Source organism: Dipodomys merriami, unplaced genomic scaffold (genome assembly GCF_024711535.1).
Source record: "Dipodomys merriami isolate MVZ:Mamm:240054 unplaced genomic scaffold, mDipMer1.0.p SCAF_21, whole genome shotgun sequence".
Lineage (NCBI taxonomy): Eukaryota > Metazoa > Chordata > Mammalia > Rodentia > Heteromyidae > Dipodomys > Dipodomys merriami.
This window is the reverse complement of record NW_027203493.1, coordinates 17345517-17369732: the sequence shown is the minus strand read 5'-3', so window position 1 is coordinate 17369732 and position 24216 is coordinate 17345517. Positions and strand designations below refer to the sequence as shown.

Sequence of the window (24216 nt, the reverse complement as noted above, 5' to 3'; positions counted from 1 at the left end):
CCCCTTCTGCCTGGTTTTAGGATGTTTTCCCATATAAGACACAGATTAGTGACCAGGTTGTCCTTGGAGACATCAGGTATTATCCTGTAGCTGGTAGTTTATTTTTTTTATTCTTATGATCAAGAAATAAGGGCCAGGCACCAGTGGCTCACCCCTGTAAGCCTAGCTACTCAGGAGGCTGAGATCTGAGGATCATAGTTCTAAGCTAGCAGAGGCAGGAAAGTCCATGAGCTTCTTCTCTCCAATAAACTACCCAGAATTGGAAAGCAGTGCTGTGGCTCAAGAGGTAAAGCATTGTTTTGAGCACAGAGAGGCTCGGGGAAAGTGCCCAGGTCCTGAGTTCAAGCCCCAGGACCACCACAAAAAAAAAGAAAACGAAAAAATGAATTAAGAGACAGGCACATTTTATAAACTTTTGACGAGGGAGATGAGAAACGCTTAGTGGGTAACAGGTTTGGTTTTTTCTTTGAAAATATTTTATTGTTATTACAAAGGTGATGTACAGAAGGGTTACAGTTATATAAGTCAGATAAAGAATATATTTCTTTTTGGACAATGGGGTGACAGGTTTTTAAGGATTAAAAGGAACCCATGTCTCTTGTCTTCATGAGGTCCCTGTTTCTATGTCAAAATTGTTCGTATGGTAGGGCCAGCTCCCTTCACCTCCTACCTAGGAGGTACTCTCAGCATAGCCAGAAATAGAGTTTTGAACACACTGGTCTCCTTCTTCCTTCTACATTACAATAAAATTTCTGAGCCCAATGATTGTCCAGTACAGGTCACACCTAGGCTAAGATCTGTTTGCAAAGGCCACCTTCAGTTCTGAGTCTCTGATCTCCTTCTTGGTCTAAGAGCAGGGACTCCCAAAAGATTTACCACTGGCGCCAGACTGGATACCTGCCAACCACTGTCATGGAATTGAGAACAATAGTTGAGTAATGGCTTTCAGGGGATCCCAATCATAAGCAGAAGAAGCCAGACTCCAAATACACAAGAATCAACCAAGAATGCAAAGACAAGAGGCCTAGAAGCACAGGGAATCCACACCAGGGTGGTGCAGAGAGGACTTCTTCAGCCCATGTACACAGGCCATATGATGTCTCTCTGTGTCTTTTTTTTTTTTTCTTCCAGTCTTGGGGCTTGAACTCTGGGCGTGGGTGCTTTTCTTGAGCTCCTATTTCTCAAGACTAGCATTCTACCACTTGAACCACAGCTACGTCTGGCTTTTTCTGTGACTAATTGAAGATGAGTCTCATAGACTTTCCTGCCCAAGCTGACTTTGAACCATGATCCTCAGATTTTAGCCTCCTGAGTAGCTAGGATGAGAGGCGTGAGACACCAGCACCCAGCTATTAATTTTTTGATGGTACTTGGGTTTGAAATCAGGGCCTCACATCTGCTGGTCAAGCACACTACCACTTGAGCCACTCTGCCAGCTTTTTTGTATTGTTTATTTTTTGAGATAGTGTCTCAGGTTTATCTTGGGCCAATCTGGACTTTGATCCTCACATTTGTGCATCCCTGTGTAGCTGAGATGATGAGGACCTGTGCCCCTGTGCCAAACCATACACTGAAATAGTCTCTTGAACTTTTTGCCAAGGCTAGTCTCAAACCGCAGTGCCCCAGATCTTCACCTCCAACGTAGCTAGGATTGCAGGCTTGAACTACCTCGTCTGGCTGCTTTTCTGTTTCTGCCTTTCTATGGCCCTTTTGGGATACAACCCAAAATTCACTATTTATTTTCCTGTGCAATCATGCTGTCTACCTAAGAAAAAATCTTCCAAAGAAGAGAACTCCCTTGGTGCTTGTCAGAAGCTCAGAACTTTTAATCAGATCTTGGTGAACTGCTATGGGATAGACAGGTAGAGAAAGCTTTTACTTGGCTGAGAAATTGTGTTGACTACACCATAAGCCTTCCAAGAAACAGTGATAAAAATAGATTGTCTGCTCTGTAGTATGAAGGCCAGAAGAAAGAAGAGAGGCTATAAACCCTTTTTAGGAAAGGAGGCCTTACTTGTTGGCTTATTGATAATCATGGAGCAGAAAGCTAAAAGGACATTGAGCACAATGATTTCCAAACTGTTTGCAAAACCTTAGGATTTAGGGGTATCCCAGGAGAGCATCATGAAATAAACAAAGGGCTGGTACCAGTGGCTTGTACCTGTAATTTTAGTTACTCAAGAAGCTGAGATCCAAGGCTCAAAGTTAGAAGCCAGTCTAAGCAGAAAATCTGTGAGATGCTTACCATCAATTACCCAACCAAAAGCCAGCAGGGAGGTGGGGAGGACCAAGCTGTAGAGCCCCAGCCTTGAACGAAAAATCCAAGCAAGACTGGGAAGCCCAGAGTTCAAGTCCCAGTGTCATCACAGATAATGATAATAAAATGAAATATTGGGCTGGGAAGGTGGCTCAGTGGTAGAGCACTTGCCTTGCATGCCTGAGGCCCTGAGTTCGATTCCTCAGCACCACATAAGCAAAGAGAAAAAAGCCAGAAGTGGCGCTGTGGCTCAAGTGGTAGAGCGCTAGCCTTGAGCTGAAGAGCTGAGGGACAGCGCCCAGGCCCAGAGTTCAGGCCTGACGACCAGACCCAAAAAAAAAAAAAAAAAAGAAAAGAAAAGAAAAGAAAATGAAATAGATGGTCAAATTCATAGAAACACTTATCTACATATATGACAGTCTGTCAAAAATGGTTTCATGGCTAAAGAAATGTTTGGAAAACCATGAGTTAGGCCAATTTCACAAGGAAAACAAAGCAAAACAGAAGGACAGACTCCAGAAAGTGAATGGAATCACTGAATCTCCTTACTGCTACTTCCCTTAACATCCGCTCAGAAAAGAGGATTTGGTATTGCTGGTATATGCACAAGTCCTTTGCCTGTAAATGAAGGGATGATGAGACAGGCATGGCTACCAACACCAAGTTGCTCAGAATCGAGTACACCTAGATTCTAGTGGGATCCTAGATGCCTGCTTAGCATCTGTAACTTACTGAGGCTCAGAACGTGGACATGCAGCCTTGTCACACACTCTCCACATTGGCCCAGTCAGAACTTCAGGATCTGAAAGGCGGATGACTTCATTCTTCTGCTAAAGAGAATGATTTGGGGTTGACAGTAGTTTTCTCTCAGCACTTTGAGTTCCACATCTTCCAGATGCTGTGAGGAAACACCTGTTGGTCTAATCCCCCTCATCATGAAGGTCCTGTGGCTTTCCAATCTGGCATCTTTAGCTCTCCTCTTTGCCTTTGATGGTCTAACTTTCATGACTAGGTATCTAGCAACGGGTTTTACTTTGCTTGTGTTTCTGCTAGGGACACATTGTACTTCCTGAAATTGTTAATATACTTGATCAGGTCTGAAAGATTCTTAGCCATGGCTTCTTGGAATATTACCTGTCTCCCATTCTCCCACGTCTACCCCTTGGAACTTTGCTTAGGTGCATTAGGCTGTTCATCCCATCCTCCATCTCTGTTCTTTTCTATTTTCTTTATCCACAATTATTTTGTAGTAAATTCCTCAAATCTGCTTTCAGATGTATTAATCTCATCCACGTTTTATTCCTAAAAGTCATTGTCAAGTATGCTGAAGACAATGTATGACCAGAAAGATGCATCTAGTCAATTCCTGCTTTAAAAACATTTTCTTGCCAACCTTTGGTAGCTCATGCCTACAATCCTAGATACTCAGGAGGCTGAGATCTGAGGATTGTGGTTCAAAGTCTGCCTGGGCAGGAAAGTCTGGAAGACTTTATCTCCAATTTACTACCAAACTGGAACTGTAGCTCAAGTGGTAGAGTGCTAGCCTTGAGCAAAAAAACAAAAAAGCTCAGAAACAGCACCCAGGCCCTGAGTTCAAACCCCAAGACCAGCATGTGCGCGCGCGCGCACACACACACACACACACACACACACACACACACACACACACACACACACACACACACACACACATTCTTACATTGTTATTTTGTCCTTTATACCTGAAGATTTCAAACTCTAAAGTCCTTAAAGATCTGTATCTCTTTGTTTCCAAGTTTCCTTTTCTGCTATGTTTTATAGCCTTGGATTATGAGCAGCTCTTGTTTGTTTCATCTTTATTTGTGCTGATCCTGATGGCCTACTATAGCAACAGTTCCCTCCAAAGAGAACTTACAGTTTCCTCTGCCTGAGCCTGGGAGCCTTACTAGCCTTCCTTCCCAGAAGGGCCCAAGGCTGGATGAGTGTCTCAGATTCAGCTGCCTCAGCCTGCCCAGTCCCCAGGCTCCATGTCTTCTGAGCAATTCTCCCTGTGCATTTGCTGTCTGCTCACTATTTTTACCTCTGGTTTCAGCACATGTTTTTAAGTTTACTGAGTTGTGGGGGAAGGACATCATGCAGGCATCTTTCAATTTGCAAGAGGTACAGTGCATCAAGAAGCATGCTCTAACCAGAGCCTCAATGTCACTGCATGGGTTTGTCCTAACAAGTAAGCAGTTCACTGTGATGCTGGAGGACCTCTTTCAATGAAAACAGTCCTGGCAGTGGAGTCCTCATTTTGCTGGGCTTTGTCCTGAAGCCTTCAAGCTTAAACATTCATCACTAAGATTCTTCAAGTGAGCTGACAGGAATGATACCTCAAGAACAAAGTGGATGAGAAGCGTAGGTTAAGCTCTGTCTTCTCAACAAGTATTCCTGGATTTTCTCTTCCTCTGGGGAGGCCAAGGCCTGACTCTTTCAGATCACATCCAACTCTGTCCATCTTTCTTTTCTACCCTTACCTGTTGATAAGAGCCTTTCCTTTCTTGGAAGTTCTGATCTCTTATCTTTAAAGAGTGCTTTATAGATTGCAAAATACTTGCATACCCAGGCATACCTATCTTTTCAGAAGCCCTCCGACACAGCACCGCACCAACATCTCGACTTCAGAAGAGGACACCAGAGTCCAGAGAAGCCATCTGATTTGCCTAGTGACTGAGCGTCTATTCATCACACCCTCCATACATTTCCCCTGACCCCAAACCCATTTCTTTACCCTTCTAAACTTGCCTTCCATGAGAAAGCACAACCCACTCAATGACTCATTCATTCATCTAGTACTTGCTGATCATCTGTTATAGACTAGGTTCTAGGCATGAGGATATCACTAACAACAACTTCTTGCCCCTCCATCCTTTAGAGTACAGTCTAACTAGCATCAAGATAATAAATAAACAAGCAGCTGTATATGCCAGAGGTGGTCATTGCCATGATGAAAAGTAACAGAGGGATGAAGTGGTGTGCTAGGCAGTTACAGGACAGTATAAATGGCATGAGGGAAAGAGCCGTGAAAAGCATCATAGATAGAAGGAACAGCATGTCCCAAAGCCAAAGCAGGGAAAAACATGGCAGGTTCCAGAAACACTGAAGGGCTCTGGAACTACAGTGGCCCAAGCAAAGAAGAGAGCAGTGGAAGATGAAAGAGAAGAGGTGTCTGGACCATGTTAAGGAAGATTAAAGGAGCAGGTTTGAGGAAGGAAGGAGTGTCTGGCCCTAGCAAGTTTGCTTTCTCTACCTGTGTGGTGATCAACTCTGGGTTTTAACAAATCTCTTCTATTTGCTTGTCTCATTCACAGGCTTACAGGTTTTCCCAGCTTCCTGAAATGGTCATGGGCTCTCCTCCACCACCTGTACCTCCTCGGACTGGCCCAGTGGCTGTCACTTCCCTCAGGCGGTAACACAACTGCTTTCTTGGTTTGGAACAGTTGGGAAAGGTTTAGTCTCGTGTGAAACAGGCCCTATGAGTAGTATCACCGGCAAATTCCCCTCGTGGCCTGCTCCATTCAAGGTGCATCACCTGTAAAGGCAGCTGTGTCCCTGGAGACATCTTGAGTACCAGAAAGGAAGTGCAAACCCACAAGGGATCACCAATGCTTGTCTTTCTAAGTAGAAAGTCCTTAAAGATCCATAGTCAAAAACACTCAAGGTCAGATAGAAGCCCCATACCCTGACTTTGAGCATGTAAAAATGGGTCTAGTTCAAGTCTATAAGTCTTTATAGACTCAAAGACTTAGAAGTCTATGAGTCTATATTTCAAGTCTATAAGACTATAAGACAGGGTACCTCCTGTCACATTTGCACACCTTAGGGGGTGTCTGAGAGGCCACGGGGGAACATGTCTGGGCATCTACCCCAACTCCTCACTTCTAAAGCAGAGAGGCTTTAGGTACACTAACTCAAACATCTCAATAGGAAGCATTTATTAAATGTTCTCTTTGCTCCATAATGCTATGACTATTTTAAATAAAGATGGGCAGGAAGCGCCAAAGTCATGAGCACTAGAAGACTGGACTGTGCTTCTGCCCTGGCCCTCCTGCCTCAGCCTTCCCAATATAGTACTCACACCGCAGCTGTGGCCTGCAGGTGTGGTTCATGAAAATGGTGGAGAAAAATATGAGCTTTCCCAGAAAAGATCCTGTTTTCAGCTCTAGTGGCTTAGAATGTAAGGCTGTGGAGACTTTACCCTTTGAGGCAGTGGAGACCAGTGTGGGGAAAAAGCAATGGGGTTCCATTCACTAACCTGCCAGGGCCGTGCTGTATGCCAGGCTAATTGTCTTAGTTTACTGGCCCTGATTCAGTTACTTATCTGTAAAAGTAAGGGCAGTGGCTGAAAGCTCTAGGATTCCTCAGAAAGGGTCTCTGCAGAGTAGAGAGAACAGAACCTTGAAAGCATAGTAGCAGAAGCCTGGAACAGCATGCAAGCACCAAGGCTGTCGGTGATCGGCAGGCACAAGGAGGAAGGAGAGGAGATGCCTGTACAAGCCATGTCCCCAACCCTCACCCACCCTCCATTCCACCTCTCAGCCCCACTCTGCAGTCAGTTCTTCACAGCCTCCTCCTAGGAAAGAGGAGTTACTTCGCAGTTACTCCAGGGACTTCTAGATCAGAGGGTCCTTGGGGCTCATCTGCTGATAACCAGCATCTCTTCTTCTGCCAACCACCAGCCCCTCCCAGGCCCCTCTGTGCCAACACAAGGGATCACTCTCCATCCTAGAACTCACAGAATGAAACAAGGACCTCACCTTCAAAGTGAAGTTCTCCACTTCGTTCCTTTTACAGATGAGGAAAGTGAGACTTAGAAAGGGGGTGGGCGAAGAAAGGAGCCCAGGCCCCGCCCCCTTGCCCTCTCTCCCTTGCTGTGATGTCTTCTGCTTTTACTGTGACAGCTCTACTCTAGTAGTTAAGATGATCCTGTAGGCTGCCACTTGCTACTGGCCTCCCATTTTAATTTAAGGAAGCCTCTGCCTCAGGTGAAGGGTATTGCCTGCCAGGAAAGGTGGATGGCAGGGACGACACACTATGGACAGGGGCGGTGCCTGTGTTTGCTGAGCTGTCTGCCCTCCTCTACCACGGCTTCCTGAGCGCTAAGTGGAAAGATGATATATTAAATGGACCTGTATCTCTGATTGCCTGGGGCCTGAAAAAGAGCAGAGAGCTTCTCTTATTCCTAATGATCACCAAGTGCTGGTTGTCTCCTGCTCCAGAAAGCAGCCTGCCCTTCCCAGAGCAATGGCTTCCTGCTTTCTGCCCTAGTAGCAGCAAAAGTGGCTCCCCAGCATCCTAGCTTACTTTTAAAGTCAGCCACAGGAAAATCCTACACACACATACACACACACACACACACACAGAGGGGGGGGGGAGGCATTCCAGATGGAGCTTTCCCATTGGCTGATGATGATGTCATCACCTCCCAGGCCAAGCATCCCCAGCTACCACTCAGTACTAATTGCTTTGCTTCTTTTATGTGGATTAAGTTTTCTACTACCCACCCACAAGTCAGAAAACCACCCTTCAGGGAGAACTGACCTTGAATAGGCAAAAATGATTCCAGGGTTAGGCCACCTGGAAAGCAGCTACAAATCTAGATGCCTCCTGCAATACATCTATCTACCTATTTCCAGAAGTCCCTTTGGTATTTGGAGGCAAACAAGTCTCAAGGACCCCCCACCCCTTCATAGAGCTTAAAGGCATCAGCCCATTACTAAAGATGACCAAGCTGCCAACCCCACTGGCCTGAAGGTGAGGGACCAACATCCTCTTCCCTGCCCAGGTCCACCTCAGACATCGGCAGCAAGACCCGAATGGCCGAGTCCTCGGGGCCTGAGCAGGCCCAGCTGCATGACAGTGCCTCCTTTGCCCAGGTGTCCAGAGGTCCGGTGTCGGTGGCACAATTGGATCAGTCAGCTTTAAATTACTCAGGTAAGAAAGAGGAAGAAAGGGACCCCGGTTCCTGCTTCTGAGCCCTTCATCCTCTTGGCTCCCAAAGCTGCTGCCTGCCCCCATCAGGGACCAAAGCCACCGCACCTGATCCGCTCATGACTTCCTATCCCTCACTACAAGAGCTACTGGTTTTATTCCTCATAAAATGTCGGTGTAGCCGGTCCCTGGTGGCTCACACCTATAATCCTAGCTACTTAGGAGGCTGAGATCTGAGGATCACAGTTCAAAGCCAGCCCGGGCAGGAAAGTCCATGAAATTCTGATCTCCAATTATCCACCAGAAAACCAGAAGTGGTGCTTTGGTCAAGTGGTAAAGTGCTCCCGTTGAGCTGAAGAGCTGAGGGACAGTGCCCAGGCCCAGAGTTCAAGCCCCACGACCGAAAACAAAACAAAACACAAAAAGATCAGAGTGGGGGAAGTTATACTAAAGGTAACTGTATGTTAGCATTTTGCCATACTTTAGATTTTCTTGGGAGAAGTAGGTGGATTTCTTAGTTTAATGTTTATCTCTTGTATTGCTGTTGGTGGTGGTTGTGGGGACTTGAACTCAGGGTCTGAGTGCTGTCCCTGAGCTTTTGTACTCAAGGCTAGCACTCTACCGCTTTGAGCCATAGCTCCACTCTCAGTTTTCTGATGTTTCATTGGAGATAAGAGTCTCTTGGACATTCCTGCCCAGGCTGGCTGCAGACCACAATCTTCATACCTCAGCCTCCTTAGTAGGTAGGATTACAGGTGTAGCCGCCAGCACCCTGGCTAAAGTTTGTTTTATCTTTAAAGCATTATTCAGACATTTCCCTTCTTTCCCAGGTAATCAAAATCTTCAAGCCATAGGTTTTGGTTTTGTTTGGGGTACAGGCAGGTCCTGGAGCTTGAACTCGGGGCCTTGTGCTCTTGCTCAGCTTTTCTGCTTGGGGCTGACATTACCACTTGAGCACACTTCTACTTCCTGCTTTTTGCTGGTTAATTGCAGATCAGAGTCTTTCAGATTTTTCTGCCAAAGCTGGCTTTGAATCTTGATCTGTGTCCAGAATTTTGCCATGACAAATAATGACAAAACGGAACAGAGAGTTTTGCTCATGACCCAATTGTTATTTTGGTTTATTCAGGCCACTCAACACTTTTAGGCTAAAACTTCAAGTGCCTAATTGCACTAATTAAAGCCTTCATGGTGTCTACAAATCTCACCCACATAGTCCATTTCTTTTGTTCTTTTGGAGGGTGTTATTTGTTTGTTTTGGTGGTGCTGGGGTTTGAAACCAGTGCCTCACACTTGCCAGGCCGGTGCTCCACCAAGCACACCTCTCAGCCCATTTTTACTTTGGTTATTTGTGTATGTGGGGGGGTGGGTATGTGTGTGTATACACCAGTCCTGAGGCTTGAACTCAGGGCCTGGTCACTGTCTCTGAGCTTTTAATTGTTGTTGTTGTTGTTCAAGGCTAGTGCTCTACCACTTACGGCACAACTCCACTTCCAGCTTTTTTGGAACTTAATTGGACATAAGACTCTCATGACTTTCTTGCCTGGGCTTGCTTTGAACCTCCATCCTCAAATCTCAGCCTCCTGAGTAGCTAGGATTAAAGGTGTGAGATACCAGCACCTGGCTTGCTTTGGTTATTTTTTAAATAGGGTCTTAAGTTTTTCCCCTGTAGCAAACCTGTAATTGCATTCTCTTACCTATGCCTCCTATAGAGCTAGAATTACAGGCCTATGCTACCATGCCCAACTTGTTTATTGAGATGAGATTTCTTACTGATTATTTGCCAGTTCTTTCCTTGAACCATGTTGCTCCTGATCTCTCCCTTCCAAGTAGCTAGAACTACAAGCATGGAACCTCCTCACCCAGACTTTTGAGTTTTTAAAAATTCTTCCTGGAAGGGAAGTATCTGTACTGTGAGGCATTCTTTCTTAATGCTAGCAGATCAAGAGTATAGGTGTGGGGAAGAGGAAGTTGATCAGAGCTCCTTGACACAGACAGCCTGGTATCAAAGCCAGTCTGAATCACTGCAGACAATACCCACCCATGTTGACTGTGCTGGTATCATACTAATAGTTTCCAATTTCCCCTATGCTCCCAGACTTTTCCCCTCTCATTCCCTAGCAAGAGCCAGTATCAGAGGCCTTCCTGAATTCCTCAGCTTCCTTAGCTGCAGTAGGGACAGGCCAATGGGTGAAAGCCGAGCTGGGCCCTGCCTGAGAGGCTGGAAGGTGGGAAAAGTCAAGCACTGCTAGGCCACGCTGCATTTGGAGAAATTAGAAAACAGCTTTGCTTCCCCTGAGTGAAAGCAGTCCCATGTCTGGCAGAGAACACAGGCAGGATTTGGATCCCACTTAGCCTCTAGGCCAGATACCTTGAGCAGGATACCACCTGCTCCACTGTGCACAGTGACCTTAGAATTGCTGCACAAACATGGAAATACAGTTCCCCCCACTGGCATCACCTTCCTCCTTAATGCTCTGATAACCTGGAATCTTCACCATTGTACCTTACATGGAGCTACAATTCTAGTACAGCCCAGCCAGCTCTACTCAACTCAGAGCTGATTTTCATTTTGGGGTGTGTGTGTGTGTGTGTGTGTGTGTGTGTGTGTGTGTGTGTGTGTGTGTGTGTGTGTGTGTGTGTGTGTGTGTGTGTGTGTGTGTGTGTGTGTGTGTGTGTGTGTGTGTGTGTGTGTGTGTGTGTGTGTGTGTGTGTGTGTGCTGGTCCTGGGGCTTGAACTCAGAGCCTAGGTGCTGTCCCTAAGCTTCTTTTTGCTCAAAGCTAGTGTTCTATCACTGAGCCACAGCCCCTCTTCTGGCTTTTTCTATGTAGTTTATTAGAGATAAGAGTCTCACGGACTTTCCTGAGCAGGCTGGCTTCAAAACCATGATCCTCAGATCTCAGCCTCCTGAGTAGCTAGGATTACAGGCATGAGCCACCAGTAGCCAGAGTAACTCAAACCTGATTTATGGAACCCTGCTGACATCCTAGCTGCTTGTGAAATAGGCTTTATTTAGCTCTTCGGAGGCTGGATCTTAAAGCTACCCTCTCTTGATCTCCCTCCACCCCCATCTCCTCCCTGCCAGGTAACACGGTGCCAGCAGTGTTTGCCATCCCAGCTGCCAACAGACCCGGCTTCACTGGCTACTTCATCCCAACGCCTCCCTCGTCCTACAGGAGCCAGGCCTGGATGTCCTACGCTGGAGAGAATGAGCTCCCCACCCAGTGGGCGGATTCGGTGAGACCCTTGCTCATTTACATGGTCACCTTTCCCAGGGGTTGGGGAATGGAATCAATAGCTGAAACAGAGTGCCTACTCCCACTCACCAGGTGGCTACAGTCAACCTTTTGCAGGGAGGCTGTGTGTGAAGACAGGGTGTCCTTTGGCAAAGGAACTTGAGCCTCATCACCCAGTACAGACTCCACTCTTCCTAGCAAGGCAACCTTAATTGTGTGCATTTAAAAGAATAAGAATACCTACCATTGTTTGTTGAATATTTCTATGTGCCAGGCACCATGTTAGATGTTTCATTATCTGATTTCATGTTCATGACAAATCCTAGCAGGTAGGATTATGATTCTCATGATTAATTCATTTTGCCGGTGATAGAACTAAGGCCCAGTCATGCAATGTAATTTGTCTAAGGCCACACGGCCAGTAAGGTGCCAGGATCAGAATTCAAACCCATACCTGTCTCATTCCTTGTTCATTGAATTAATTATTTTATCTGTCATAGTCTATAATATGTGCATGTGCATGTGCGTGTATGCGCGTGCACACTGGTACTGGAACTGTTTACTCATGGCAGTGTCTGCTAGATTTTATGCTCAAGGCTAGCATTCTACCACTTGAGCCACAGCTCCACTTCTGGTTTTGGGTGTTTAATTGGAGATCAGAGTCTCTTGGATTTGATCTATGTGATCTGGCTTCAAACCACAATGGTCATATCTCAGCCTCCGGAGTTACTAGAATTGTAGGTGTGAGCCATTGACATCTGGTATTCTATACAGTTGTAAAACAAAAGGCAGCAAATGAAGCTTTAGAAAGCCCGAGATGGAAGTTTTATTACCGTTAGGTCCTATGACTTCCTGTCTACCTTCCAGTCATAGACTGGCCCGGCCTGGTCCTTTAGTGTCTCACTACCTAGATTGTCACTCAAGTTCAAACCTGCCTTTGTGTGAGGAAATACAGAAAATGGGTGCTGGTGGCTTGACTGCTCCCTTAATGACAGCACCCATGAGGGGTGACAAAGATGGCTGTGCCCCAGGTTAGGCCCGGGGGACTCCTGGCTATTTGGTCATGTGGGGTGATATTCTTAGGATGTGGATGAAATCCTAGAGTTAGGAAACAGACTCTGGTCAAGGTCATTTCTTTCTGTGTTTCAACCTCTGGGGTCTATACTCAGCATGCTACAGCCTCAACTCAGCATCAGGTCTGTTCTCCTTGGAGTGATGTCATTTATTTTTAAGTTTCTTCTTTGTCAGTATTGGGGTTTGAACTCAGGGCTTTATGCTGTCAGCTTTTTTTTCAAGGTTGTCACTCTACCAGTCAAGACACATCTCCACTTCTGGCTTTTTGCTCGTTAATTGGAGATAAGAATCTTTCATATTTGTCTGCCCAGGCTGGCTTCATACTCCCCATCCTCAAATCTTAACCTCCCAAGTAGCTAGGAATCATGACCTGAGCCACTGCCCGGCAGACAACTCTATCTACATGACAGCATGGAATAATTCTACAACATTGACCTTCCTGTTGCCCAAAAGCTTACTCCTTTCATTTCTGCAATATTTGAAATTATATGCCATTTGCATAAAAACATTTCTGAAGTGAATGTTCCTTCTTTAAAAGAAGGCACCACATAATTTAATTTGTCTTATATGAGTGATTCAGCATCATCATAATGAATACCTCACTGTACTAAAATGGCGCTTGGAGGATGAGCCCTAATGGTCTTCAGGTTGACTATATCCACACTAATATAATTTTTGGACTCATTACCGTGGCTCACCATGGCTTTCCTTTGCCTGACCCTGCTCCTCTCTGGCATTTCCTATCGCCATCAGTGTCCCCACTTCCAGTAATACACATATCCTTAAACATGCTTTTCCTAATATGCTGTGCTATTATCTTCAAATGAAGCATGTCTGAGCTCACTGGAGTTGTGTGTAAAGTTAGAGTAAATAAGCTCTAAGAGAGGAATTAGAGTGATTGCCTGCTCTTAAGGCTGTGTGAAATACTGTGCGACTTTATGGCTTATGCTTTTCTTTCTTTCCTTTTTTCTTTCTTTTCTCTCTCTCCCTGTCTCTCTTTATTCTTTTGTTTTCTTTCTCGCCCCTTTGTGTTTCTTTGTATTATTGGCTTTTCTAAATAGCTGGTGTCTTTGGACATGGTTTGATCATTTGACTCCATAAAAATCTTCGAGTCTAAAACTAGTGTGTATACATTTCAGAAAGGAGGTGATGTTAGATGCACTAACGAGGCAACAAGCCCTTGACTTTGACAGCTCACCCACCATGTGCAGTGTTACACCTTGTGCTCTGTGGGAGTCAGTGGAAGTATTTTTCAAATCCTGACCCTCGTCTTCAGACACTCATCAGTGCTAACTCAACTGGGCTGGTGGCTACAGCCAAAGGCCTTGGGGTTCATATCACCTAAGACACAAAGGAGAAGGAGCCCAGCAAATGAAAACCTAACCTGTCTGGCAAGATAACTGGACATCCTGGAATCCTCTCCATCACTGAGAAGATAATGAGTTTCCTGCTGATGGTTTTTAATGATGAGAAAGATTGGTGTGGTCTAACTAGATTCTTCTTGGTTCCCAGTTACCCTGAAGCTAAGCCAGGGATGTTTACCCAGGCTTTGAGCAAGCTAGGCAAGATGCATGATTGACAGCATGTGAGAAACAATGCAGGTAGCTCAGAGAGACAAGTTGTCAGCATTAGTCCAGGGATAATCTACAACTTCCATAATGGTATGAGAAACACAAGGCTCTGACCTTCATATGGATGTCTGACCTTTCTGATACTAAAAGCTACCATAAATATGATTGCATGGACCTGGGATTAACAACAGATTTCATCTTTGGGGTTAGATGGAAAATGACTGAGTGTTAGACTTCCAGACTCAACTGAAGATTGCAGCAATCAATGGGTACTAGCTGAGGAAGAAGTGGTAATTTTCAATAAATTTTGAATGGCCTGGTGGTGCTACCCTATATCTACTATAAAAAAAAAAGCAGGTTATCATCCACTCTTCCTTGCTTATGAACATTACTCTGAAGGCACCCCATAGGGGTCAGCCATCCCTTATCTGTTCTAGCTATTAGCACCAAAAGTTGATGCTTCCGAGAGAAAGAGAGATCTCAAGAGTTGGACATTGACTTTTAAGTCCAGTTTGTGCAGCTAGCTGAATCTGAAATGCAGGATGAGGGGATGTGGCAGCATTCTTCTCAAAGGTTTGATACCTGCTGTTCCAAACTGTGCTCCTCAGAAGCCTGGTCTTTGAGAGACACCCTGACATGTTCTGGGCAGAATCCTAAGCACTCATGCACAACAGTAAGCAAGTAAGACACATCCTCCTTCACTAAGGCAAGGGGGTGGCGGGGGCTGACCGTCACACTATAGAAACTACATGGAAACACTTCATAAGGACCCTTAGGCTAATGTCAGGCTGGAAAAAGCCCATGGAAATAAGGACATTTCAGCTGAGTTCTGAAAGTGTGTCCTGTGTCCTGGCCTTGATTTTTCATCTACTCCATTTACTCTGTGTTCATAGCTCTTGTGACCCAAGGACTTAGACAGTTCAGCTCTGATTTACTTGTCCTTTCATAGCCAGAAGACCCAACATTAGCAGCTGTTCCCAAACTCAAACTTTAGGACATCTATCTAGTCCCTTTCTCTCTTGCTTGAGTCCTTATAAGCTCCTATTTGGACCACAGTGGTAGCCTTAGAACTCACCCTCCTCCATACTTCCTGTTGATCTATCCCCACCACCTAGAACATCCATGCTAAGACAGACTCCTCCTCTACCTGACACCCAGCAGTGGTTGTCAGCTCAGGGGTTAGCCTTGTTCTCAGAAATCAGCCTCCTTAGGGAAGAGCATCAGAACATCTGGCAGGGATAGGAGGGGCTGATTCTCTACCATATATTCTCCTATCCAAAAATTACTAAATCACACAGCCCTATTGCTGGTCCAAATGTTTTTGTGTTTCCACCCAAAAGCTGCTTCATTTGTTGAATCCTGTTATGTATGCCAAGGTACTGGTACTAGGAAGTAAGACTGTTAGGAGGTGATTGGTTCTAAGAGTGAGGCCCTCATGAATGGGATTAGTGTCCTGATAAGGGAGATCTCAATTACTGCCTTACTGTTTTTGTCATTGTGTAGTCAGCTGTGTTCTGGGACTTGAGCTTCTTCCTAAACCCAGACTCTTCTCTTTTCTCCCAACATCCTCTTCAGGTACCCCTCCCTGGATACATTGAGGCTTACCCCCGGTCTCGTTATCAGCAGAGCTCACCTTCCAGGCTCCCTCGCCAATACAGCCATCCTTCCAACCTGCACCCTAGCCTGGAGCAGGTCCCTGTGCCCTCCACAGCTGCCTCTCAGCAGAGCCTAGCAGAGAATGACCCCCCCGACACTCCACTGACCAACATCTCTACTGCAGCCCTCGTGAAGGCCATCCGGGAGGAGGTGGCCAAGCTGGCCAAGAAGCAGACAGACATGTTTGAGTTCCAGGTCTAATGCCTTAGCCCTGGGAGACCTTGCCTTCCACACTCTGTGGAAATAGGCTTTGGGTTTCTCACACCCGATGTGTGGGGTCTTGAAACAGACAACAAGTGAGTCTTCCTCTCCCTGTTTCTAAAAGGATGACCAGCAGGACTTCTGGGAAACAAGAAGAAACTCATGAACAACTGCATCTTTTGGCTAACACAACTGCTTATGGGTTAAGAAGTCCCTGCTTGGGACCATATGGTTGATATTTTGTTGTGAGTGTTGGAACTGGGGGTGGATTTCCCTAAGGAGACTTAGCTCTGAGAGGTACTAGCTAACGTACAGATTCTTGTCCAATATCACATTTTAATGAATCACCAGATGGGGGAGAATATAGCTTTATCTTTGCTGACCTCTGCATGTCAATATTTTCTGTGTTAAAGGCAATGCAGGAGTATAAATTGAGCACCAGATTGTCCTCTCTCTCATTCAGCCGTGCCCATGAATGCTAAAATCATCTCTAGTCTCTAAGGGAGACACTGACTCTGGCCAAGAAACTTGAATCCCTTTGCTTTTAACGGCTCATATTCAAAGTCAAATGAATTGGATGAAAATCAGACCCAATGGTTATGCCTATAAATAGTCTTGACTCTTTTCCTCCCATTAATTGAAGGCTAAGAAAGAGAGAAGATGAACAGGAATGGTAAATTTGTGTTGACAGACTTTTTAAAAGGTGGTGTCATTTTGGAAATAAGAGTATCTTACAAGTTAGAACTCAACTGAAACAGAATCAAGGTTAAGAGCTTTTAGGATCCTACAAACGAAAACTTGTTATTTGTAAAGGTTTTTCTTTGTCTGCATTGAAGATGGCCTAAATTGGAGCCGATCCCTTTGGAGGGGATAATAGATATATTGACTATCACAAGACAACCTGTCTCTTCAACCATGGTGACCAGCACGTGCTGCCCAGGGATACAAAAGGAAAGTGTTTGATTCCTGTTTTAAAAAGGAAAACAAAGACAAAAACAGGAATGGAGGACCCATAGGCCTCCCTGGCTGCAGCCTCTGTTTCTAGAAGCTTCTGAATGTAGAAAATCTGTTGATTTGAATTTAAATGTAAATAACTTTTTAAGCAATGCTTATATGGAGTTTGTCAGTTGATGGACTCAGGAGGACTTGTGCTGAAATGGCAGGTCTACTACCTGGTGGCTGAGAGGTCCCATGTTACCCTCCCTGACATGGGTATCCTCCTGCAGAATGTGGGGGTACCAGGCACTGACTGCCTATTGGTGCAATGAAACAGTCACTGACTTTGAGTAGCAAAGGGTGGGGGGGACCCATAGTTCCTTCCCCAACTATGGGAGCTAAGTATGGTGTGCGGGGCTTCTTTGGTGTCTGTTGAAGAACAGGGTCCTGTCCTGCCTTCACCCATGCCCCATCTAGCTTCAGCTCTACCCATTCTCTTCTGAGCCCATCTGTCCACTGTCCTCATGAGTTTCTTTGGTCTTTACTGAAAGAGAAGATGAAGGTGAAAATTTACAAGTTGAGAGGAGAGCGGGAACTGATTAGTATGGGAGACTCAAACTGTCAAAGCACAGACTTTTCCCAAGAAGCTCTTTTTAATTCCCAATGGCAAATTGTCCTTTCTGGAATGTTCAGCAATGATGTGTCATGGAATCTCCAAACACATCTCTTGTTTGGATGATAACTAGGTAGTGTCTTTTTAGTATGCTGGTTGATCTTTCATAGTGTTAGTTTTTTGTTACTTTCAAAAGAAATCAACTATAAATAAAATGTATTTTTGTAATTTCCATGTGTATATATGGTATATTTCTACCAGTGGCCAGTTGTCGTAGTCCAAAACCTAAATCAGCTTGCAGAGCACTGTGGCTAGTGCAAGATTTTATCAACAGATGAACACAATGCCTAAGTCTGTCCAAATAGGTATTCCATGCCCTTGAATGAACAAAGAGCCAAAGAAACTCAGCCTTCTCATGCAAATGGTGTGAGTGTGACAAAGTCAGTTACATTTTCCTGCTTTATCAGTAATCTCAATACTTCATTAATGCAATGCTATCGACCCAGTACTTTGTCTACTTGGTAAATGCCTCAAGGTGCTGCATGTAAAAATGAAGTTTCAAGACTTAGAGCCATTGAAATAGATGTTCAGGTTTCAAAAGATGGTGTCTAAGCTTTGGATGTGCAAGTGGTTTCCAGCCCATGAGTCTATAGTTGGCAGTGGTGAATCTCCAGATGGCTAAGAGGTTGGAGCCTCTGTGAATCGCTGTAGTCTCTGCAGACTCCAGAAATTTAGTTCACTGAGAAAATGAAAACATAACAGGTTAAATCATAGACTGTGAGTTTAAGAAAAGGTCTGTGAGAGGAAAGCCTTCTGTGGAGAAGAAATTAATCATATGTTTTCCCACTATGGGAAGACAGGTGCCATTGTTCAGTTGTTCTGACCTCACGGAGGTGATAGATACCTGAACAAGTGACGTGGAGAAACACAGATGGTAAAAAACAAAACAAAACACTTCATGGAAGTGAAGAGAGGATTCCATAAGGGCCACCAGAGGGGCAGCAATGAATTCCATTTTAACCATAGATGCCATAATGGATGTCAGTGACCTTGGAAGAAGACACAGAAGCCCAGAGAAGTGGAGGTGACCAGGTCTGAGCTCAAGCCTTCTAATTCATGATCCATTTCATCATGCTGCCTGTATACTTTCTGATCCATTTCTTTAAATGTGCCCGGAAGTTTAAATAATAGACAAGGGTCAAATGAGAGACTCCATAATGTTCTTGCCAAGAAAAAGATGATTAGAGTGTGTACCCAACTTCAGATACAGTGTACAGAGGGTGATGCTTTTGTGGCCTAATAAACACCTTTTTCAGCACTGGTTTCCATAAGAGTTTTCTTCATTCTTGGAAAAGAAATGCATTTTGGCTTTTTCCAAAAAGCACCACTGCAGAGATGGTGACCTTCGTTGCTATTTAGGACTATAGGAGTAAGTTTTTCTCTCAGCAACATGAGTCCAGACAGGCAGACAGAAATGCTCGGATGGCTTGTCCTTGTGAGGTAGCAGGTGCCAGGCCCTGCATCAGAGAAGGCAAGCCAGCACTGCAGGAACCCAAAGGTCTATTGTGTGGCCTGGTTCCTGTGATCTGAGGCCTAGTCCATAACAAGGTGGTGATTATTACCCATGGAACAAGAAGTTGCCTCTTAAACAATGGATTTTGTAAGAATGAATTCTCTAGTCCTAGGAGAAGTAATATTGTGCATTTGTTATTTTAAGAGCCCACAAAAGGGCCTGTAATATCTTGAGTGATCTTCATAGGAAAAAGAACCAGGTGCCATACCTATAATTCTAGCCACTTGAGAGGTTGACATCTGAGGACTATGGTTTGAAGTCAGCCTGGGCAGGAAAATCTATGAGACTCATCTCCAATTAACCACCAAAAAGCTGATAGTGGAGGTATGGTTCAAGTGACAGGGCCATCCTTGAAGAGAAAAGCTAAGGGATGGTGCCTAGGCCTTGAGTTCAAGTTCCAGTACTGGCACTCACTAAAATAAAAAAAGAAGAAGAAGAAAGGGAAGGGAAAGAAAGGAAAGGAAAAGACAAAAAGAAAAATGTTAGGTCTGTGATTTTAAGAAGAAAAGCTTCTGAAAGAGTATATGGGATTAAAAAGGTAAGGAATTAAATTTTAAGTGCTAACAAAAAATGCTTTTCTACTAGGCCGAAATAGATCAAAAATTAAATTAAATATTGATTATATATAAATGAGCTTCACTTTCTTTTACATAGCACACAGGAGCTCAAAGTTGAATGAATACATAACAAGTGTTATTTTTAAGGTTTGCAAAGATGATTTGAATGAACTCTAAATTCCTACCACACTTCAGAAACCCATTTGAACTCTCCTTACAAAATATAGCCCAAGATTCTTATAGAATGATTATAATTTAGCTTGGAGTAATGACTGGCTGGGGTGCAAGTGTTAAAAGTTAAATTTTGCCAGTTAGTCCACTCTTAAAGGTATTAAGTCATAATTCTTCACATGGACTAGAAACCCACTCACACTTGCTCCAGTGTAGGCCTTGACTGGATGAACACTGGGGCATTTCATAGATACAATGGATATCTGCCCAAAGGTCAAAGGATGTAGGCAGTCTCCCTCATGCATGCACTCTTGCTCTCTTACGTTCTCTTCCTCTCTTTGTGGACTTTCATCGCTGCTTCTGTGTATCTGTTCAGTCTGCTTGTTTCCCTTGGCCAGCTAGCTTACTCATTAGTGCACATATTGCTGAAAACCCACTCCATGACCACTCCACACAACCCTTCCCTCTCAGCACTTACCACTTTCTAACTACCATCTCTGTATCCCCTTAGGCAATCACTGGGGGAATCTGATTGGCCCAGTTCATCTATTACTGAATGAACCCATCCAATCAGCAGTAAGCAGGGAGGCAGGGTCTTGTCCTATAAGCATCACACTGTGGATTGACCCTTTCCTTGGGAGCTTTTGTTAGGGACTAGTACCCAGAAGAAAGAAGATGATTGGGCAGGAACTTCAAAGGAAGCCTGCTGCAGACTGGAAAGAACAGTCGCTATGGATACTGCCGCAAAGAGGAAAGGGCCTCACTTGTCTATTAGGTGAGAATGCATGCACTTGAACCCTTGGTAGACTGCCCTAGTCACTTCCCACCCCCACACCAGTTCCTGAATACTGCTGCTGGGCCTAAGAAAGCCTCTGACCAAGGCCTCGTTAGCACAGTGTCTTGTTCAACAGACAGTAAATACTTGTAAATTGAATTGCATGATCTTAGCTCAGGTGCTATTAATGTGGCTCACAACCACACACTTGCATGGATGAGAAATTCAATGAGCCTTTCAAAAGAGTCTTTTGAAACAAATTGGCTTCAAGTGAAACTGGTATTATAGTGGCTCTGACCTTCCAGGTACAAGAAGTTGCTGCTTTGAGAACAGAAAGGTCTCTTTGATTTCAGAGGTGAACTGTTGCAGAATCCTAGCCTGTGGATATGCGCCACAGTTGAAACATTGGGTTTTCTGAAAAAGGAATACAGAAAATGCAATTGTGCCAGAAATAAATTCTCTCAGAAGATATTGAGTACTGTGATTCTTTGGGTCTCAAAAATAAGAATGTTTGGAGAATGCAGGAGATCAAACTTGTATTTGATCGAGAGCCATTACATCATGAAATGTAGAAACGGATTCTTCCCATTCTGTGACCTTGGTCAGAATTATGTGAATGGTGAATTTTACATAAATTAACTGTGACCTCACCTTCCTCCCCCTTGTCTCTTTTTATATCTAAACTCACCTCTTCCCCCACCCAAAGATAGAGTAGAGAAAAACAAATTGTACCAAACATAATCAGAAGGGTATGGATGGATTGGAAATTTTGAAAACGTGTATATATTCTAGACTTCAAATGACTCCCTTAAACTGCTGTCTAATTCCTCACCTGTCAAATGGATGTAACAGCACCTGTATTTCCTACCTCCCAGGGTGGTTGTGAGGAGCATGTAGCATCATGGGTCTGAAAAGTATATTTGAAGGGATTCTCACTAAACTATTAGATTGCAATCTGTTTTTTAATCCAACAAAATATTTCAGCTCCTCCTACCAGTGAATTGATTTGTCACATGTTCCAAGACATAACTTCTTGTCAAGGAAAAATGACATAAAATAAAGAAATTCCTAAGTTTGGAATTGCCCACAAAAGCCAGCCCCGCATAGAGTTGCTGTTATTGTCATTGTCTATAATTTCAGGATGTGTAAGTACTTACTTATGTGCTTTGATTCTGGGTAAAAACAAACAAATGAAAAGAGAAAAGAAAAGAAAAACCACCCCAGACCAGTAATTCTTTCAAGCCACATTAGACAACTTGGGCAAAGTTCTGAACAGAAGCTCTGAATGTAGCTGTTGTTATTTTAATGCTTTGCTTTCTAATTAACTTTGTACGTCCTTTGCCTCTGCCAGGAACAGAGTGTTCATATGCTGATAGGATTTTTTATTGTAAAATAAAATGACAAAGGCTTTCATACCCCAAAACCTGCTTGCTTTCTCTTTCTACCTCCTCCAGATGGTAATATGGAATCTCTTTCACAATCCAGACATGAAATCATGCCTGCTGGGAGTTGCTGGAGAATATGGCAAATGCCGGGTATGGTAGCTCATGCCTATCCTCTTAGCTACATGAGAGGCTGAGGTTGGGATGATTAAGGTTCCAGGTCAGCAGAAGCAAAAAATTCACAAGATCTCATCTCAGCCAATAGCAAAAAGCTGGGGTTGGGGCACGGGATGTGAAAGGATCCATCACATCCATCCCAGGGGACCACGCAGAGGCAGGCAGGCACAGGAGAAAGATGATTACAAGGTTTACGAGAGGAGCCATATTTCTCCCAGAGAGGGAGCACATGGCACCCTTCACTATCCAGGTAGCAGCGGAGTCTCAGGGTTGGAAGTGAGGTAGAGGAGAGCTCAGGTCGGTCTGGGCAGAGGGAGGGAGGGGCCAGCTGTCTGTAGGGAACTCCAGAGCTGGGAGGAGCTCAGGTCTGGGTGGAGCTGAGGAGCAAAGGTGGGCATCATGCTTACAGGATGCATCTGTCATCCCAATCACATATAAAGCACAAATAGGAAGTTCACAGCTTAGGGCCACTAGAAGAAAATGCAGGACTCTATTTGACAAATAATGCAAAAAGAGCTGAAAGTGTGGTTCAAGGGTTAGACTGCCTGCCTAGCAAGTTCAAGGCCCAGAGTTCAAAACCCCAGTACTACAAAAACAAAACAAATCCAAAAAATGCCTATGACAGGCCTGGTAGATCTAGGGTGGTCTACCCAAGTGAGCCCGTGCAATCCAGTGTGGGCATGAGTTCCGAGGCCCTTAGAAAAATCTTACTTGTAGCTGTTCACAGAAGCTGTTGGGGCCCCAGCAAAGAAGCATATTGTCTGCTCAGGTGTCCTTACAGCTTAAAGAAGTCTCATTGAGGTCAAGGCCTCCCTAGGGGAATACAAATTCCTCAGGCCACCTACTCAATCCATCCAATTAGACCTGCCAATTACAAGACCCGCCTTATGTTCAGCCCCATCTAGTAAGCAGGACTCCCAGGAATGGGAGGCAGACATATGGAGAAGATACATGTATACTCAGCGCCTCCCTTCCTCCAGGAACATGCACCAGGTGGATATAGCTTTATCCCACGGATGGACAATCTTTCCTGTAAGTGAAATTTCCCAGGAAGCCTGATCCAATCTTCCATATAGCCTTCTTATCTTGGATGTACCAATAGTTCCTAAGTACTTCCTATGGTCAGAGACTGTGCTAAGTGATAGGGATTCAACAGTGCATAGGACACCACCTGTGCCCCTCACAGAGTTCATGGTCAAGGTCAAAGAGGTTTAGTCTTTGAAATCCAACATACTAAGGGTGGCCCACCACTCATTCAGAAACCAAAGTCCACTCCTTTCTGGGAACATTTGGGTTCAGGAAAGGATACATGTTGCTGCTCCCTATTCTCACTGATGCTATATGGTTTTCTCTCCCAATTATCTTTAACGAATTAGTAAGATGCCCGCAGTATTCCCAAGTGGGAAGAGAGCAAATTGCCAACTGCTGAGAATCAATAAGCGTTACAAACCCAAATTTCCGAGCTGTCACCACCCAATGAAATCAGGAGCCCAAAGCGTAAGGGAAGGAATAAGCAATTAGAAGGCTATTCTACACAAGCCAAATGGAAACTTTAGGAACCATAGACTTCATGGATGAAAACACAGTACACCAAACACCCTCATTATGCGATGTGCCAATCAGAATATGTGAGATTATTCATATATGGGGTTTGGTTTTTATTCATCCTCTGAAATATAGTGCTCTGTGGAGCAAATCCAAATAGACAAACCAAGTCTCAAGTTTTGCAGCAATCCTGATCTTCGCTGCATTCGTCTGTCTAGCTTAGTGGAAATCCTGTTTGTCTTTTCTTGGCAAATCTACATATGGAACAAAGTACATTGTCTTACTGGTAATTCTCCTTCCAAGGTATCAGCAGACATTTGTACTTACCGTTTTTCCTCTTTCTCTTTGAATTTCTTTCCTCATTTTCCCTAAGGAAAACATTTTAAGAAGTGCTCGTGGCATTTCTTTTCAAAATAGTAGACATAACCTGGGAAGAATGGATGTGTCTGGCTGGTTTTGAAAGGATAAAGTCCCAGAGTGCAGTTGGAGTTGGAAGGGGATTTAGTGAGATCTCATCCAATTTGCACCCGAAGCCATTT

At 44.5% G+C, this 24216-nt stretch overlaps 1 protein-coding gene across 5 annotated transcripts in view; it reads left to right on the top strand.

The window, feature by feature from the left end:
* Positions 1 to 21996, top strand: part of Kiaa1549l (KIAA1549 like) — a 253160-nt gene extending 231164 nt beyond the window's left edge. For all 5 annotated transcript variants that reach the window (XM_070032631.1, XM_070032629.1, XM_070032628.1 and 2 more), the window contains 4 exons: positions 5590 to 5687; positions 8064 to 8212; positions 11296 to 11447; positions 15667 to 21996. In XM_070032631.1, the coding sequence (XP_069888732.1) occupies positions 5590 to 5687; positions 8064 to 8212; positions 11296 to 11447; positions 15667 to 15948 (681 nt within the window). In that variant the 3' untranslated portion in view covers positions 15949 to 21996. The remainder of the gene's footprint in view (positions 1 to 5589; positions 5688 to 8063; positions 8213 to 11295; positions 11448 to 15666) is intronic.
* Positions 21997 to 24216: the final 2220 nt, after the last annotated feature.